The 18,602-nt window shown below is 40.5% G+C and overlaps 1 protein-coding gene across 1 annotated transcript; it reads left to right on the forward strand.

Moving 5' to 3' along the window:
• The first annotated feature begins 8,416 nt into the window (after positions 1–8,416).
• Positions 8,417–13,252, forward strand: LOC118807011 (galactose-specific lectin nattectin-like). Its single transcript, XM_036568777.1, has 7 exons — positions 8,417–8,479; positions 8,591–8,660; positions 9,677–9,700; positions 10,306–10,391; positions 10,554–10,688; positions 10,778–10,889; positions 13,103–13,252. Exons 2-7 carry the CDS (start codon positions 8,612–8,614, stop codon positions 13,207–13,209), a joined length of 513 nt encoding a protein of 170 aa, XP_036424670.1. The 5' UTR covers positions 8,417–8,479; positions 8,591–8,611; the 3' UTR covers positions 13,210–13,252.
• Positions 13,253–18,602: the final 5,350 nt, after the last annotated feature.

An 18,602-nucleotide genomic window follows, 5' to 3' on the forward strand; every position in this document is an offset into this window, starting at 1 on the left:
AAGCTTGTGGGCATCCCATTCCACAGCCATGAGCATTAATGTGGAGTTTGTCCCCTCTTTGCAGCTATAACAGCCTCCACTCTTCTGGGAAGCTTTCCACGAGATTTGGAGTGTGTTTGTGGAAATTTGAAATCAGATTAATCTTTTTGAATCATTCTGTAAAATAGTGTTGAAGTGCTCGCTAGTTGTAGTTGCTGATTTTCTAAGTGAAAGTGAGACATCCTCTTAGAAACAAATGTTACATTTTATAAATATTAAATTGTAATGCATAATTTCTATATTTTTTTTTAACATATTGGACAAAAATAAAGCATAAAATACAAAATGTATTTATCCAATATGTTACATTCAGCAAATAAATAGTGATTGTAATTATTCTCAGTTAGGAAATCAACAACACATCATTTGACCTGGTGTGCCCAAACTTTTGCATATGTTTGTATCACTCATACAGTAGAATGGATGTTTTACCCCCCCACTAAATAATTTGCTGTGGAGGTGGGCGATTGCCATGGGGCATTGCCCATAGCCCAGGCCTCTTCGCTGACCATCCTTTACCTTTGCTTTTCCTTTTTCCTCCTGTTTGATGCAGAGCTACAGACAAGTGTTTCCACATCCGTACAGCAGCCTGGCCAGTAGAACCTCTGCAAACACCTACACTGAAATGCCCCACGCCTGCCACCCCATGCACTGTGACCAGGACTGTCTTCCTCAGGCTGTGCAGCACCAGCAGTTGCCATACATGCTTCCGAGGCACCAGCTCTTTCCATACATGGTACAGCATCCCGTCATGCATCCAGAGGCTGTCCTGGGTGGCGTCACATCTGCCCAGTCACATCCCACCTTAAGCCCCCCGCATCCCACATCCTCCTCCTGGGTGCGGTGGAGCTCCTCACAGCATCAAGTCTGGTGCCGCTTGGGGCGACAACAGCAGCAGCGGCACTCCTCTCAGCCACCTCCACTCTCTCCTCGAGAAGCGCACAGTACCGTAATCGGAGTCAGATTTATTGGCCAAGTATGTTGACAGACGCAAGGAATTTGCTTCTGGCTGTTGGTGTCTTGAATTTTAACGCAACATACAGACAATGTACAGATCATTTACAGACAAAACAATATACCACATATACATTTTACAAGCAATATATAGATGTATACAATGGTCTAGATGTGAAGAAGGGTGTTATAACTATCATATATCATATATATCATATCAGATATTACGGGACAGTGATGAATGAGCGTAATTTTACAGGCATGTGATATTAGGCAAATTGTGTAATAGTTTGCACACTTTTTTGCCTCTTTTCTTTGGTTTGGGCATAAATGTTTTGTTAGTCAGGTTGGTCTCCATTCTGTTGAGAAATGACAAACACATTAACTGAAGAATTACCTGAAGAAAACTTCTAACCAGTAACATTGAGGAATAGTGTTAATAAGATAAAAATGGCAGCAAAATATATACTAAAGGTATTCCATTACTAAATATGTTTAGGACAGTGTACTCAGTATTCACATCACTATGTTTATAAAAGAAGTCTGCCCAGCTTGGGATTAGTTCATTGCATGTAGGGATTCAGTGTATGATGTATTTGCGTAATGAATGCATATAGCAAAATCCCTGATCAATGTGTCCCTAACATTTGAACATTCCCATTTCCACTATCAGGGGAACAATTCAGCAATTTCAAGGAACTAGAGATGTTAAGAATCAGCTGGCAAGAGGATGCATGTCTATACTGAGCCCACGCACAGTAAGGAAGAATTTAGATTATTTATATTTAGAGGTAGGACATGTAGATGACTTAATCTTGCTCAAATGTTATCTAGCAAAAAGCAAAACATGCTGTGCCCTGCTTTATAGTAGAACCTTGAAAAGTACTAGTATCCCACTAATGCATAGGTATTGAATATGTGTGGATTATTTTCTGTCTTTTTACTTCCTATTTATTAAGATGTGCAAATAACTGTGGCATCCACTGTTCATACTGTTCATTGGTGGTGGACTAATATTGGGTTTTCAAGAGCTGATTCAGATAGAAACCAGCACTGTCAAATAATAAAGACCAATATAATTCAAATTTTGGCTTCTTATCAGTTTACAGACCATTTTAGGAATTGAAAATAAAAGTACAGCAGTAGTTCTCATAGAGCAGTGGTACTCAAAGTGGTCCTCAGAAAACTCGAGACCCCCCAGACAGTCCACATCTTACTGTGTTAGATTTTTAGACTTTATTGCGCTGGAAAGGTCAATTTCTTTGTTTTTGTAAAGCTTTTGCAATACAAAACATGTCAAAGCATGATTTGACAGATTACTTGCACATTCGTCTGATTAGATTAGAGACGCTGTTGTGAAAGCCCCACTAGTAATCTTTGATCTTTAACTGTCTCAGGTCTGAGGACATTTTGTCATAGACTTTTGCATATCTCCTTAAATTCGCCTTTAAAAGGCACTTGTACACAACATGATACCCACATCTTTTATATTAAAATGTTCAAAACAATCTTTCTCTATGCCGAGGCCCTGTTTGACCTAGAGCACTGTGTGAAGAAATGATTTGCCCCTAAAGCTGAAAAGTTGAAGTCCGATTTTAGAATTGCTTTATATCTCTTGTGAAAACATAACTTTACTCATGGGGACTTGGGTACGTTAACGCATAAAATGGGTTTACCAAAGTCTTAGATCCACAAAAGTAGTGGAATGTATGAATAAAATAGCAGATAAATTTGTAGTAAATGTCTAAAATGAAATGCTGTAAAATCATTTATTGAGTAGAAGTGTTGTCTGTCACTCGATACAGAAGTCAGGAACTTTGACAGTCAAAAATGACTGTCCATTAGTAAATGTTTACTGTGTAAAAGTTTCCTGTCTGTTCATTAGTAAATGTTTACTTACTGTATAAAAGTTCTATCTTTACTGTGTAAAAGCTGTAACCAAAAACACACAGAATAGAAAACAAACTATTTACACTGTTTACTCTCTCACTTTGCTGTGCATGTTTTTAACTGTCATGCCATGCAGCAAAACAGTTTCTGTCCAGCTGCAGGTACAGGGCAACATCACCCTCCCTGCATTTCTGTGGTGTCCTTTTGCAGGCCTTGGCTTTGGAAATGTTCACGCCTCCTGCAACCCATGGAGACCCTTCAGCTGGGGGCTGCAGCATGGACATCAGTGACAGGCACAGAAAGGAGCTCTGAGAAGAGACCTGCCACAGAGCTCAGAAGTCAGCTACTCTAAGAAAGCTCTGTGTGTCATGGGTTGTTTTTGTTGGGCCAGATGGAGTTTCTTGCTAAGAATGAAGCTTTTGGTCATGGCAATGTCCAGAAAATGATAAAACAGCTTTCTTGGTTTTATGCTGTGCAGTGTGAGTTGTATTGAAGGAGCTGGTCTGATTGGTCAACTCCTCCCATGTATTGCTTGTATTGTGTAACTAGTGTGGGACAGGGGATTAATACCTGTGTCCAAGAGCCATCTTCTTGTTTCACCCTCCTCTGCGCAAGTTCACCAGAATGTGCCGTGTGCATTGTGGAGCACACTCATATCCATCCATTTTACATAAACAATGGGGCCATCCCAGTTCCATATTATGGAGCCTCTATCTGATACTTTTGTGAGGGCATTCATATCTGTGCCCCGTTCTTGTGGTTCCCCCTGTAAGTCCCTCAGGCAGTACATCTGCGCTCCTGAAGAGCCCTGAAGAGCTTGGCCCTAAAATAGAATCATCCATGTAAAGGTTGTAGCCTGTGCCAAGGTTACCTGGCTGCACTAGGGATATAACAACATCATAGGACAGGCCATGTCCAGAAGCAACGTCACTTTTGTCTGTGTGAATTCCCTGAGTCAGCCAAGACGAACAGTTTGAATCCCCATTTTGTGGGTTTTCCCTTCATATACTGGGTCATACCAGTTTCAGCTTTGGAGGCAACCCTTCTTTCATCCACAGTGTGGTCTCTGTGGGGGTGTCAAATCAAATGACTTGTATGCATTCTTGAGGGTGTCCACCAAGGGTTTTAGCCGGAAGTGCCTGTCGTGCTGGGCTTTGCCTCTTTTTCCTGTCATAATGGACATCTTCATCAGGGTCACTAAGATGAAGATTCCAAGATATTGCTCTGTATCTGTCCCATGACATGATCTGTGACATGATGGCAGATGCAAAGAAAAGAGGTGATCCTGCCTTCAGTAATCCCTGATGCTGTCAGTTTTTACCAAGGCCATATACAGAAGCAGCCCAATGTACTTATAAAAATCCCCTATAAAATCATTGTTTTCTTTTATTATTTTAGCATTGTGTTAACTTTTGTGGTTTATAAATGATTGATTGATTTTGTATGTAAGAATTTGAAACATTGCATAAGGTCATTAAAAATAACATGAATTGGTCTCTGCTTTGTTTTGTTTGTTTCTAATATTTAAACATCAGCAAATTTTATCCATTTTCTTTCCCAAAAATTAGATTTAAAATTCCTGTTTTTCGTATGACACATTTTTCTTATTGTAACACAATGTTGGCCCAAAACATACCCCAAAAAGATCTCTAAACATATTGTTTATTACAAATTGTTTTTGATTTTAATAATCAGATCATCCATTTTATTTAAGAAAAATGACAAACATGTATTAAATGCTGCTTTCATAATGCATGAACTAGAGTTTTAAGTAATGTGCATGCTTTCCTAACAGATGCCCACAGGACAAAGATTAAATCTTGACTGTTAACTGTATTTAGTCCACTGCAGTCACTCTGGTGCAGCTTTTGTGGATTTATAATGTCACCATCAAGTCTTATCTAGTGGTACACATGCTTCTCTCTTCCCCCTGATAAAACAGTGAACATAGGAGCAACATACACAAAATAAACCATTTCTCAGAAATCTCCATTTGGAGTCCTGTTTGAAATTTGCACAAAAACATCTGAAAGATCCTCCAACATACTGGCAGAAAGTTTGGTGTTCAGATGAAACCAAAGGCAAAAACCTGACACTGCCCATCATCAAACCCCCAACACCATCCTGATTGTAAACCATGGTGATAAAAGCATAATGTGGGGATATTTCTCATTTGCAGGGACTGAGGAGCTTGTGAAGATTGAGGTGAGGATGGATGGAGCCAAGCCTGGTGAGATTCTGGAGAAAAGCCTGATAAAATCAACAAAACGTCTGGAAATGTGTTGGTAATTCACATTCTAACAGGACAATGATCCCAGGCATAAGCTGAACCAAAAATGGCTTGTTAGGAAGAAAATAGAGGCTTTGAAGTGGATAGTCAAAGCCCTGGCCTTAATTTCTTTGGCTGTCCATCACTGAAAACCATCTGACCTCAATTTTGAAAAGTTCTGCAATGAACACTCCAATTTAAACCCCAGACATTTACAGAAACTGACCAAATATGTCAAAAATTTGCAAGGAAGTGCATTTTGTATTTTCCTAGTTTGACACTTTGAACTATTCGTAGTTCCAGCCTGAAGCCCAGCTGCTTGTGTGCTCTTACGACTCCATGACTGTAGTTCTTTTGTTCAAATACAGCTTTTAAATGGCAAGATGTTCTATTGTTGACTCTCAAAGCTATTTCCAGCTACTCTAATGGAGAATTTACTTATCACTGACGTACACCATATGATCAAAAGTATGTGGACAGCAGGCCATCACACCTATATAAGCTTGTTGGGCCATTCCACAGCCATGCGCATTAATGTGGAGTTTGTCCCCTCTTTGCAGCTATAACAGCTTCCATTTTTCCGGGAAGCTTTCCACAAGCTTTGGAGTGTGTCTGTGGAAATTTGTGCCCTTTCAGTCAAAAGAGCATTTGAGAGGTCAGGCACTGATGTTGGCCAGATAGGCCTGGCTTCCAATCAATGTTCCAATTCAGACGTATATCTATCCAAAGCCCACACACAGTGAGGAGGAAGGTAGAATATGGATATGTAGAGTGAGGAAATATAGATGACTTAATCTTGCTTAAATATTATGTAGTAAAGACCCAAAATATGTTTAATCATTCCCTGCTTTACAATAAAACAGTAATGCATTGGTATTAAATGTCATAAACAGTGTCAATTATTTTGTGCCTTTTTAAATTAATATTTGTTTAGAAGTAAAAATAATTGTGCCATCCGCTGTTCATACTGTACATTGGTGGTTGAATAGTGTTGGATCTCCAAGGGCAGATGCAATTAGAAACCAGCATGGCCATACAATAATCAGAATAATTCCAATATTGGTTTATTATGGGTTTACAGACGATTTTAGGAAATGGAATACAACTATAGTCATAGTTCACATCTTAAAGTGTCAGAGAGCATAGAGCAACAGTACAAAAAGTAAAAAAAAACAAACAAACAAAAAAAAACAAATTTAATAAGCTAGAAAGGTGTGTTTCTTTATCTTCTGATGATTGATTTGCATGCACCCTAAAAGGATCTCTGCACACATTATTTTTGTTTGTTTGAATTCATTCATGTGTCAATTAATCCCAAAGGTGTTCAGTGTGGTTGAGGTCAGGGCTCTGTGCAGGCACTCCTCAAACCATGTCCTTATGAACGTCACTTAATGCACAGGGGCATTAGATTTGATCAAGGCTAAAGTGTACTGTGGAATGCTTGATTTTATGCACCTGTTAGCAATGGGTGTGGTGAAAACACCTGAACTGAATAACTAGGAGGGCTGTCCACATACTTTTGGCCATATAGTGTACAATGAGTCTAAAGTGTAATTTACATGAAAAATACAGCACTAATGCTGGTGATGGTAATATCAGTAACGTTAGCACTGCTCAAGGGAGAACTACGGATTAACAAACAACTGAAGAAGTGGAATCAAGGAGCGATATACAGGGCGGTCATGGGGGATCCAGGACCTCCTGAATGTCTCAAAATCAAAATGCTGGGAGGTCCCTGAAGTTAAAAGCGTCCATTAAAGTTAATTAGGGAAAATTCAGGGAAAGCTCATTGTTTAGGTGCTTCACCCACAATCAGCGAGCTTTTGTCTGTATTCTTAACTTACTAGAGCTGCAGCACTGGTCTGTCTCAGGGTGGCGCTGTAGCAGATTTGTTCACCTAGTTGTTCCTTAATAGCCTAGCAACTGTAACAACAACCGAGATACCTCTGAAAAACTTTACAAGCCACATGCCACAGCATATCTCCAAATATGAAGACTATCCAAAATCTGAAAAACTCAATTTCCCAGTCTGGTGGAAAGAATGAAATGTTACTCATTTCCCAAACCAAAGAGAAAAGAGATGTGTAATTAGAATTAGAATTCAGAACCAATTGCACTTTCACTCTTAACTCATCCGTGCAGTGAAACACCCACACGCACATTAGTGAACGCACACCACTAGGGGGCAGTGAGCACACTTGCCTGGAGCATTGGGCAGCCCTCTGGGGTTCAAACAGGTGACCTTCCAGTCACAAAGCTGGTACCCTAACCTCCAGTCCACAACTGCCCCATGTAAGATCTCAATTAATATGTGGAAGAGCGCAATACCAAACTAGAAAAGAACATTTCCAAATGAAGAGTTGTTAAATCTGTAAAATAATTACTTTACTTCTATGTTGCTCTTTTGGAGCTAGCATTAGCGCCGCTATGGCGAGTTAGCAGTCAGCCAACGCTGGAGGGGCCAGCTAACACAGACCCCCCCAACCCCCCGAATACAAGGGAGTGTTTCATACACTCAGTAGAAAAATCCAGTTCCCTTCAAAACAAGATATTGCAGGAACAGGAGACAGTGTTCGACCAATTTTCATGTTCAACTTGTGTTTATGTGATTTTATGTTCAGATTCAGGTACACCCCGGGGCAAAAAAATGGGTCCAAAATAAGTCCAGATTTAAACCCTTTAGAGAATATTTAGTCTCACATTGAACACAAACTAGCCCAGCAATGTTTTTCAACTGTTTGAAGCCATCAGTGCTGAGTGGAGCAGTACTGACCCTTCTTTCTGTAAAAGGTTGTGTCCAAATTTACACACAAAACTTCAACATTCAAAGAAGTTAGTTTATCTGTTTGTGTAAGGATTTTGTTGACAAGACCATTTAAAGCTTAATGCTTTGCCATTTTGTACATTCTGATGAAGCCTATTTTGTTCATAAAATATACAGATTTTAAACGGAGAAACAATCTTTAGGACCCACTTATAGCAAATAAGAAGTCATTTATTGTGATTGACTACACAAACCAATTATTCACGATTAATTAGTTAAATTATTTGACAGCCCTAATATGTTTTGACACATCTGACATTGCCTTTCCCATGTGACTAAAATTATTCTGGAGGGGGCTGCATGTAACACCTAAGTTTACTGCTGTACTCAAACTTGCATTGAAGATTGAAGTTTCACAATGCAGACTGTTCCAAAATTATGCAACTGAAAATTGCTCAATCCTATAACTGACAGTTGTTCATCCTGTATAAAAACGTCCAGATCTCAAACTCCTGCAGCCAGACACACAGATAAACTCCACAGAGAAAAAAAACAGCTGCCAGGTGGGGTCAAATTATTCGTTAAAAAATGGTGGTCGCATCTCAATCAATGTCTTATCAGAAATGGGGTAAAGTGTACAAATGACGCTGTATCTGATTTGCTCTTTGTTTCAGTTCGGTGTTTTGCCCACTGCGATGGCAATCTGGACAGTTTTCCTGTTTCTTGGGCTTTTGCTTGCTCCAGGTAAGAGAAATACGAACTACGGAAGAGTTCAATTGTAAAAGCCTCTTTAAGCTGTTCGACCTTAAAGCTGAGAACATGATCCCAGTCAGCAAGGGTAATTTAATGTACAGGCTTACCTGTGCTGAAGCCCAGGGGGTCCTGAATAATTCTGGACCCTCGATTGTTTTTTTTTTATTTGGCTCTTTTTTTCTAATTACTGAAAATGACTACCGTTTTTAAGTTCTCTCTTGCGTTTTTCAGTTGGTACAGATGTGTGGGTTTTAGAGAGCAACATAGAAGTAAAGTAATTATTTTACAGAAGTAATTCCTTTATAGTTTAAGAGATACAGGGAGATTCACGCGAAAGAGGCCCTGAATATTCTGTTGTAACTCCTGTTAGGATGAAGCAATCTGAAAAAAAAAAATGCGCTACATAACTTGACATATGTGTAATCGATTGCATTACATGCGATGCTGGAAGTGATCTCCGTTTTCTGCCAGACACATTTCGACGCGTCGCTCCATGTTCCTGAACATACTGGCAAGCATTTGAGAGGTTAAACGTCGCGACGGCTGTCCGGCACCTACTTCATCGATGCAGGGGCATCCCGGCTTGTTCAAAGCTCCATACACTGAGGAGCACACTGCACACTGTTTCGTTCAGATTGCTTTGTCCTAGCGTGAGTTATTACAGAACATTCGGGGCCTCTTTCGAGTGAATCTCCCTGTATAATTTATAATTGGTGATTACTTTTTTACTCTTTTTACTCTTTTAACTACCTCAACTCCGGTTACTGCAAAGCAACCCTTTAAACTGCAGTAACCCAAAATGTGGGCCCACACTTCATTCCTCACTAATAGCTACATAACAGTCTTACAGTTTTGAGATTAATAACTGAGCAGTAAGCAAGCAGTTTAAGAGGTTCAGCTTGATCCTACTTTAAAATGGCTTTGCAGTGAACACTGCCATTGACAGTGCAGTGTGAGATATAGTTTAACCTGCTCCAGGTTTAAACTGCTCCATCTTTTTATTTTAGAAGGGGTAGCACAACTACGCCATGGTAAGACTTTTATATTTTAATATTTTTATGTACTATTGCTTTCATTCTTTTTCTTCTTCTTATGATCTCACTCTCCCTCACTTTATTTGAGCCCCTGAGCGATGTCTGCCTGAGTCGCCACATGGGAGCCACCAGAGCTGCTAGAGTCACCAGAGATCCTTCTCTGTTGGCTGATCTGCACCGTTTTGACCACCATGGAGTTCCATGCTGTACAAAGCTGTGCAAACCTCACCTGCATGAACAGACCCTCCTGCTGCTGCTGCTGCTGCTGCTGCTGCATAAACTCAAACTATTTAATTAACCATTGCTCTGCCTGTTTTTCCCGTTTTGTATTATAATATTTTATACTAATGCTGTTTGCTATCCAGAGGAGGATGGGTTCCCCTTTTGAGTCTTGGTTCCTCTCAAGGTTTCTTCCTCTTGCTCTTAGGGAGTTTTTCCTTGCCACTGTCGCCATTGTCGACGCTTATGGGGGCTTGAACCCGGATTTTTCTGTAAAGCTGCTTTGTGACAACGCCTGCTGTAAAAAGTGCTAAATAAATACATTTTGACTTGACTTGATATCTATTAATGTTATTAATGTACAAAAGCTCTCTGATTTACAGCGTTCATTACTTGTCCACCTGAATGGTCTGCATTTGGAAGATGCTTCAAGTTTTTCAAAACTGAACTCAAATGGACTGAGGCAGAGGTACACTGACAGTGTGGCTGAGGGTTCTGCAGGCTTAGACGGCAGAATGAAACTCATTGCCAAATAATTGTGAATAATTTAAAAGCTTACTTGACCTTTTACAGTGCAGTTGACCTATCCTGTAGTTTAGTGTGCTCAGGTTCTTTTCCCTCTCTATTCTAGACTGAATGCTTAAAGTACGGTGGGAATCTTGCTTCAGTGAGAAGCCATCGAGAAAACCTCTTTTTACAGCACCTCATCAAACAAGCCACTGGCTCGTTCACTCGGGCCTGGCTAGGCGCCAGTGACTGTGTAACAGTAAGTGTTGTCCAAAACCTGCTAGATAATCCAAACTGAAGCATCACCAAGGACTATAAATTAATGCAGTGATCTGCTTGTCTGTCCAGGAAGGAACATGGCTCTGGTCTGATGGATCCAAAATGAGCTTCAAGAACTGGGGTCCCACTCAACCCAGTAACTACCTGGGAAAGGAAAACTGCCTTGAGATAAACTATGGAGGTATTCATCTTATTTTTGTTATCGCTGGTGATACTTTTTGGTTCCCCGAAGAGCCATGTTTGAATAAGAGATATACACCGATCAGGCATGACATTATGACCACCTCCTTGTTTTTACACTTGTTGTCCATTTTATCAGCTCTGCTTACTATATAGGTGCACTTTGTAGTTCTACAATTACAGACTGTAAAAACACTGACATGGTGGTGGTGTGTTAGTGTGTGTTGTGCTGATATGAGTGGATCAGACACAGCAGTGCTGCTGGAGTTTTTAAACACTGTGTCCACTCACTGTCCACTCTATTAGACACTCCTTCCTTCTCAGTCCACCTTGTAGATGTAAAGTCAGAGACGATAGCTCATCTGCTGCTGCACATTTTGTGTTGGTCGTGCTCAAGTCCTTCATCAGTGGTCACAGGACGCTGCCCACAGGACGCTGTTGGCTGGATATTTTTGGTTGGTGGACTATTCTCAGTCCAGCAGTGACACTGAGGTGTTTAAAAACTCCAGCAGCACTGCTGTGTCTGATCCACTCATATCAGCACAACACACACTAACACACCTCCACAACGTCAGTGTTACTGCAGTGCTGAGAATGATCCACCACCCAAATAGTACCTGCTCTGTGAGGGTCCATGGGCCTCTGAGGGTCCTGACCACTGAAGAACAGGGTTAAAGGGGGCTAACAAAGTATGCAGAGAAACAGTTCTACAGTCTGTAATTGTAGAACTACAAAGTGCACCTATATAGTAAGTGGAGCTGATAAAATGGACAATGAGCGTAGAAACAAGGACATAATGTTTTGCCTGATCGGTGCCGAGTGTGAAGGACATTTTCTAAGGAACCTTCACATAATGTAAATGTTCTCTGGGTCCTTCTTAGAACCTTTACTTTTTATGGAGGTTCTTTACAAATAGCGGTGAGACTGCCTCATAGCTGTGATGTAGCATTGCTCAAGAACAGGCAGAGTAGTCAGTAGTCACAAGGGCAGTCAAAGCACAGCAAGTTCCAGAAGTCATAAAAAGCAAAACAAGCAAAAAGTAAAAAGGTCAGGCAACTCCAGAGTGGTGCAACCATCCAAGCATTGGCTCTATCATCAGGAGATCATGGTGATGCTACAGCCATCCGTGGCTGGGAGTCTAAGAGAGCATGATTGGTCTCACTCTCTGGGTGGGTAGGATGGCCCCGCCTCTCTCCCCATCACCCAACATGGTGCTAGTCAGCGCAGATGTCTGTTAGCTGATGTAATAGATCAGTTGGCACTTTCCTCCAATTGCGCTGTCCAGTGACGTTGCGTGAGCGGCAGTTCGAAAAGATGTGGTGACTGGCTTTACAGGTCCTGGAAGAAGCCTGTGCTATAGCCTTCACTCTTCTAGCCCTGGTGGGGTGGAACTGAATACGACTAAATTGGGGGGGAAAAAAAAAGTTTGGCAACAAATTTGTAGAAGAAAAGGCTCCGGTTTAAGATATGAGAAATTGTTATTCTTCGAAATAACTTAATAAGAATGATCTTATTTTCTTTTCTTAATTATTTTCATAGGAATAATTCTAAGAAAAAGTGGTATTCTTGAAAATGTCATGTTCTTAAATGTTTTCTTAACCTTACGACAGCTTCACACAAGGTCAGTGTCTTAATTTATCACGGACGCTGCCTCTGCTGCTCTTGCCCGTCCTCGTCCGTCGCCCCATAATTATCATATTTACCAATGAGGACTTTTTTCCTGCTGGCTGTTTCTCCCACTGTCACCTCTAGCTCTTGTTTGCTGAAATGTTTCAAATACTTGGTTTGAAGATTTTCCTCCATTTTGCTCCTCTGAGCAGATTAAACTAAATAGCAGAAACAACCATTAATACAAATTCAAAATGAATCTCGCCTCATTTATGGTACGTGTTAAAATGCAACGCAGCAGACATAAGAAAACAATGAAAAGAAAATAATTAAGATTATCTTAAGAGAATATTTAAGAACTTTTTAAGAAAGTTTTTGTGAATCCGGCCCCAGGTCCAGTATTATCACTGACAGTAACATGAAAAAAAGGAATGTGGTATATAATGAATTTTGGAATTAATCTCTTCATATACTGTTCACAGTCTGTGTCGAGGTGTTGTGAGTATGAACAGCTGTGGTGGACACCACTAAGCTGAATTAAACTCTGATGCATTATGCATGAGGATGAAGATTCCTAAATGGTGTTTTTTCCATTTCTTACCACAGATACTTATCAGTGGAACGATGATGCGTGTGATGTTCGCAAGCCATTTGTTTGTGCCTTGATGAGAGGAAGAGGAGAAAAAGAAGAAAAATTAAATGATCATGAATGATCAATGAATGTTACAATAAGATTCAATAAACGTTAAGCAAGTGGTTGTTGTCACTGTCCATATCATATAAACCAGCTTGCATTTTCAAATATGCTTAAAAAATACTTCAAAAAATATTCTTCATCTTTTCATATAAACACACTTGAATTTTAAGCCAATTAATCCTGAGGTATTTGTGTGTATGTGGAGGGACTGTTCTGACCTCGTTTCAGCACCACCATAAAAATATGACATACAGTACTTTAATGCATACCCTCAGCAGTTGGGGCGATTTATATATTTGCATATAGGAAGAACCAGCACTGTCTACTTCAACAAAAATTGTTAATTATTGAAATTGTCATGGAAATATGCATTATTTTGTTTCTAATATAGACAATTAGATTTGTGTAGAATTAATGGAAGTCTAATGTCTCTAAGAAACACAGGGATCAGCATGAGTTGAGTGAAAAGCAATCACAGACTCTAGTATTAGAATATGAAATATGATTCAATATATACTGAAAAGCCAAAACATTATCACAGATGAAATTAATGGTGCTGATGATCTCATAACAGCACATGTCAAGGTCTGGGATATATTAGACGGTAAGCGAACTGTTGCTTCTCACTGTCAATGTATTAGATGTGGGAGGAATGGGCAGGCATGAAGACCTGAGCAACTTTGACAAGAGCTAAATCTTTATGGCTAGATGAGGGGCACAAAATGGATTGTAGATTGTATATAGATTGTACCCCTCAAACTACAAATATAACACCATAGATTACACAGCTTAGACGAGCCCCTTAATCATCTAATGGAGCCTGCCAGTAATCACAAACAATACAGTGAAATACAAAGCTCAGAGTACTAGCCTACAAACAAATTCACAGAAGATACTAAACACAGTAAAGCTAGGATCATGGACTCGCTGTGAAAAAATGCCTTCTAAACATTAACACCCACTGCCACACTCCACCACCCCCAGCACTAGTGGACAGTGCTGCTAAGCTCTATTCAATTTGAGCAACACCCCAGCATACTAACTACAAAGCTTGACTATCAGTGAAACTTTTAAAGCATACATCAGCAACAACGAAGCACAGTCCTAAAAAAATTAATCCCCACCAGAGCAAAAAAGTCTCCACTTTTAAGTGACCCTTATTAGTCCCACAACAGGAAAATTTCACCTCTGCATTCTAACCCAGTGAAACACCACACTTACACTAGTGAACACACACACTATGGGGCAGTGAGCAGCCCTATCCACGGCACCTGGGGAACAGTTGGGGGTTAGGTGCCTTGCTCAGGGGCATTTCTGTTAGGTACTGTCAACTCAGGGGATCAAACCAGCAACCTTCCGGTCAAAAGGCTGGTTCCCTAACCTCCATCCCACGACTGCCCCCACTTAGGATAGCCTTAAAAATAAGAAAGGCAAAATAACAAAAGAGTGATCCGTTGGAAGGACCAAACATTCAGCCCAGCTAACCACTCATACCGAATCGGGGATCCCACACAAAATATACAGCACACAAACAACAGTACTCACCTGCAGGAGTCAAATCAAAGTGAAGAGGACAGATGCAGGCCACCAAACCAACCAGCAAAAAGCATAAGCTTACTAAAAAGTAATAAGAAATTTGACAAGCCCCCATTATGTTACAACCAAGGATCAAGGGAAGCAACATAAAGTCAAAACACTGTATTTACTGAATTTACTCAAAAGAACAAGAGGATGCGAACAAGCTGGGTGAAATTTATAGGACATGTCAGCAGGCCATAAAGATTTTTTGTTGACTTGGAACATTTAGTGAATAACAAACTTACTGGGGTGTTCAGAGACCCTGATGACTTGCCGATACTGATAGTCAACTATTGTTAGCTGATATTTTACATAATGTTATATTAATATGAAAATGAAAGACAAACAAACAGACTCAACTCTGAAATGGTATTTTATTACCGAGTCGAAAGGAATTTACAAACAATGCGAAATCTTTGCTGATTATAACCATTGACTAGCATTACAATATTGTGACCAGCTAAATTACAAAAGCTTTTTTATGTCTATTTAAGCCATCTTTGTGTGAGACTTAACTGAGAAAGCACGCTGGTGGTATAAGACCACTTGGACAGACTTGGCTGTCGTTATAGCTCCCCTTGCTGTAACTCTCAGAATGCAGCTCGCGCTTGCGTTGAGTTAGGCCCGAAACACATTTCACGCTTCAAGCTATGCAGACTATGCAGTGTGTGTTTAGTCAGACACAGAGGGAAATTTCTGTGTCTTTGTTTTCTTTGTGTACTGTTATATTCTAGGTAGTTTGTAAAGTTGTTTGAGCTCTAAAATCCAGGTAGTTGTGTATTGTAGCTCACTGCTTTAGTACAGCACATTTCCATTTTTGCTTTGATCCTGTGTGTTGTTTTTGCTTAATTTTTCCATATCTCACACTAGAACACAGACACTGCTGTACTTTAACTTAAGATAAGATTGATTTTCACATGAACTTCTGGACTACTAGCAGCAAAACAGCCCCAAAGCATCAATGCCCAACCACAACACTTAACAGTGGCTATCAGGTGCTTTTCATTGTATGCAGTGCGTTTTTTCACCAAATGGGACAATGGAGTGCACGACCACAAACTTACTCCAGCACACAGTGCTACATTTAACATGAACAGAGGTAGATAAACACACATAAACACAATGCAATTATATACATTTCTCTTATAACATATGAAAAAAAGTTCACATAATTTTTCCACTCTTTCTCTTGAATTTATTACATTTATCCTTAATAAATTAAATGTGCTTTTCTTTATTCTCCAGCTTCAGTGCCTAAGATGACACAGGGTTGATGTTTAAGCAATGCGCATACTTTCCTAACAAACGGCTACTTCAAGATAAAATCTGTTGACCGTTAACACTGCAGTCATCCTGATGCAGCTTTTATGGATTTATAATGTCACAATCAACTTTGGGTTAGTGATAAATATATTTCTTAATTCACACTGAGGCAACATAAGACTGAAGCAATTATGCAGTACCATATTAAATGAAGTTCTCTAACTGGTGGTAAGATGTGTTAACTATCAAATATTAGTCACCTATAATCATCTGTCACATTGATTAATTATGTTTTATTATAGAGTCCTGCTGTTGACATCCCTTCTTAATAAAAAGCTAATGAAGTCCTGGCCATGACTTAACTATCACTACTTGATCATCTTGCTCCCACACCTTATGAAGTGGTGTCCATAACTTAACTATCATGACTTAATTATTTCATACCCACACTTTATGAAGTAGTGGCCATGACTTACGACTGAATGATCAAATTCCCTACACCATATGAAGTCATCGACATGACTTAACCCTCACATTTAAATTCTCTTTTTGCTACGTTATGAAGTCGTGGCTATGACTTAACTACCATGACTTATCTAATTTCTACACCTTATGAAGTTATGGCCACAACTTAATTCTCAGAACTAATGGTCACAACTTAACTTAACCACAACTTAGAAAATAATGGCCATGACTTAACTATCATGATTTAACTATCTTGTTCCCACACCTTACAAAGATGTGGCCACAAATTATCTCTGACAACACAGTTGTCTCATTCTTACACATTATGTACTCATGGACATTACTTAACTTTTACAACTAAATGATCTCATTCCCACACATTATGAGGTTGTGGCCACAACTTAATTCTCACAACTTAATTACCTCGTTTTTTACACCTTATGAAGTCATGGCCACGAGTTATTTCTCACAACTTAATTATCTTGTTACCACGTTATGAAGTCATGGCTGCAACTTAACCATCATAATTTAATTTTATCATTCCCACACTTTACAAAGTTGTGGCCACAACTTAACTACAATGACTTAACTATCTCTTTCTTATACTTTATGAAGTCATGGCCGCCATGTATCTCTGACGACTAAATGATCAAATTCCCACACAATATGAAGTCATGGATATGACTTAACCTTTACAACTAAATGATCTCATTCCCACACATTATGAAGTTGTGGACATGACTTAATTCTCACAACCTAATTATCTCATTCTTACACCTTAAGAAGCTGTGGCCACAACTTATCTCTGACAGCATAATTATCCCATTCTTACACATTATGTAGTCATGGACATGACTTAACTTTTACAAATAAATTATCTCATTCCACACTGTGGTATGCGCCTGCCCCCGGGTCCCGACGATGACGGCCGCGAGAGCCGGCAGGAAGGCGGGGCCCAAACACCCAGCGGCGATGAACCTCGGCCAGGACGGCAGGGAGAGAGCCGCGAGCGGGAGGGGGCGGAGCACAAAGCCCGAACTCCGCCGAGTGACCCGAGTGACGCAAGTGAAGATGGGAGGAGGAGGACTACGATGCCAGCAACAAGAGGCACAAGGACAAAGAGTGAGTCCCGGGCCCCGCCCCCTGTTCGGCAGCGAGGCCGCTTCATTACACCTCACGTTCGAACCGGGCGGCCGAGCTGCAAGCAGGGGGCGGTGACGGGGAGGCGGAGCAGCGAGCTCTCGTTCCCTCTCGGCTCGGGTGCTCATGCTGCCCTTAATGAGAGCCAGCTGATGCTGATCTGGCTGGCAGCGTGAACGCCTTTTTAAAGAGCTGAGAGGGAACAGCGCGAGAGAGGGCCGAGCAGCAGCAGAAGAGAATTGAAGAGCTGAAAAACTGTAAGGATAAAGGACTGAAAAGTCTAGCTGTTGCGAGAGGCCACTGAAAAGTGGCCAGCTTAGCAGAGCTTATTTGGTTTTGGTTTGAGTTTGTATTTATTTGGTGTGCAAATAAAGCAATGACTGCTGCAACCCTGAACCCTGCCTCCAGCGTCCTCCTTGAGCCCGGGGTAGCACATGACGTGCTACAGGTGCCGAAACCCGGGAGGAGGACACCAACACACCGAGGGAGTCTCTGTGGCATAGTCGGGGCCCGGGGGGCGGGCGCATGCCACAACTTAATTCTCACAACTTAATTATCTCATTCTTACACCTTATGAAGTCATGGCCACAATGTATCGCTGACAACTGAATTATCAAATTCCCACACATTATGAAGTTCTGGACATGACTTAATTCTCACAACGTAATTATTTCATTCTTACACCTTATGATGTCATGGCCAAAAGTTATCTCTCACAGCTAAATTATCCCATTCCCACACGTTATGAAGTTGTGGCCACGACTTAACTATCATGATTTAATTATCTCATTCCCACACCTCACAAAGTGGAGGCCACAACTTACATGTCATGACTTAATTATTTCAGTTTCACACCTTATAAAATGGTGCTCATAACTTAGCCATCACAAATTATCACACCTCACACCTGATGGCGTTATGGCGACATCTACAAATACTACCTGTTGAACAATCTTCTGTGTG

Source organism: Colossoma macropomum, unplaced genomic scaffold (assembly GCF_904425465.1).
Source record: "Colossoma macropomum unplaced genomic scaffold, Colossoma_macropomum, whole genome shotgun sequence".
NCBI lineage: Eukaryota > Metazoa > Chordata > Actinopteri > Characiformes > Serrasalmidae > Colossoma > Colossoma macropomum.

Bases quoted from the DNA above. Each gene is read 5' to 3' on its own strand.
- LOC118807011 (XM_036568777.1), top strand. From the start codon at position 8,612: ATGGCAATCTGGACAGTTTTCCTGTTTCTTGGGCTTTTGCTTGCTCCA. The intron at 9,701-10,305 runs GTAAGACTTTTA...TCTGATTTACAG, and splicing joins GGTAGCACAACTACGCCATG to CGTTCATTACTTGTCCACCT. The intron at 10,689-10,777 runs GTAAGTGTTGTC...TTGTCTGTCCAG, and splicing joins GCGCCAGTGACTGTGTAACA to GAAGGAACATGGCTCTGGTC.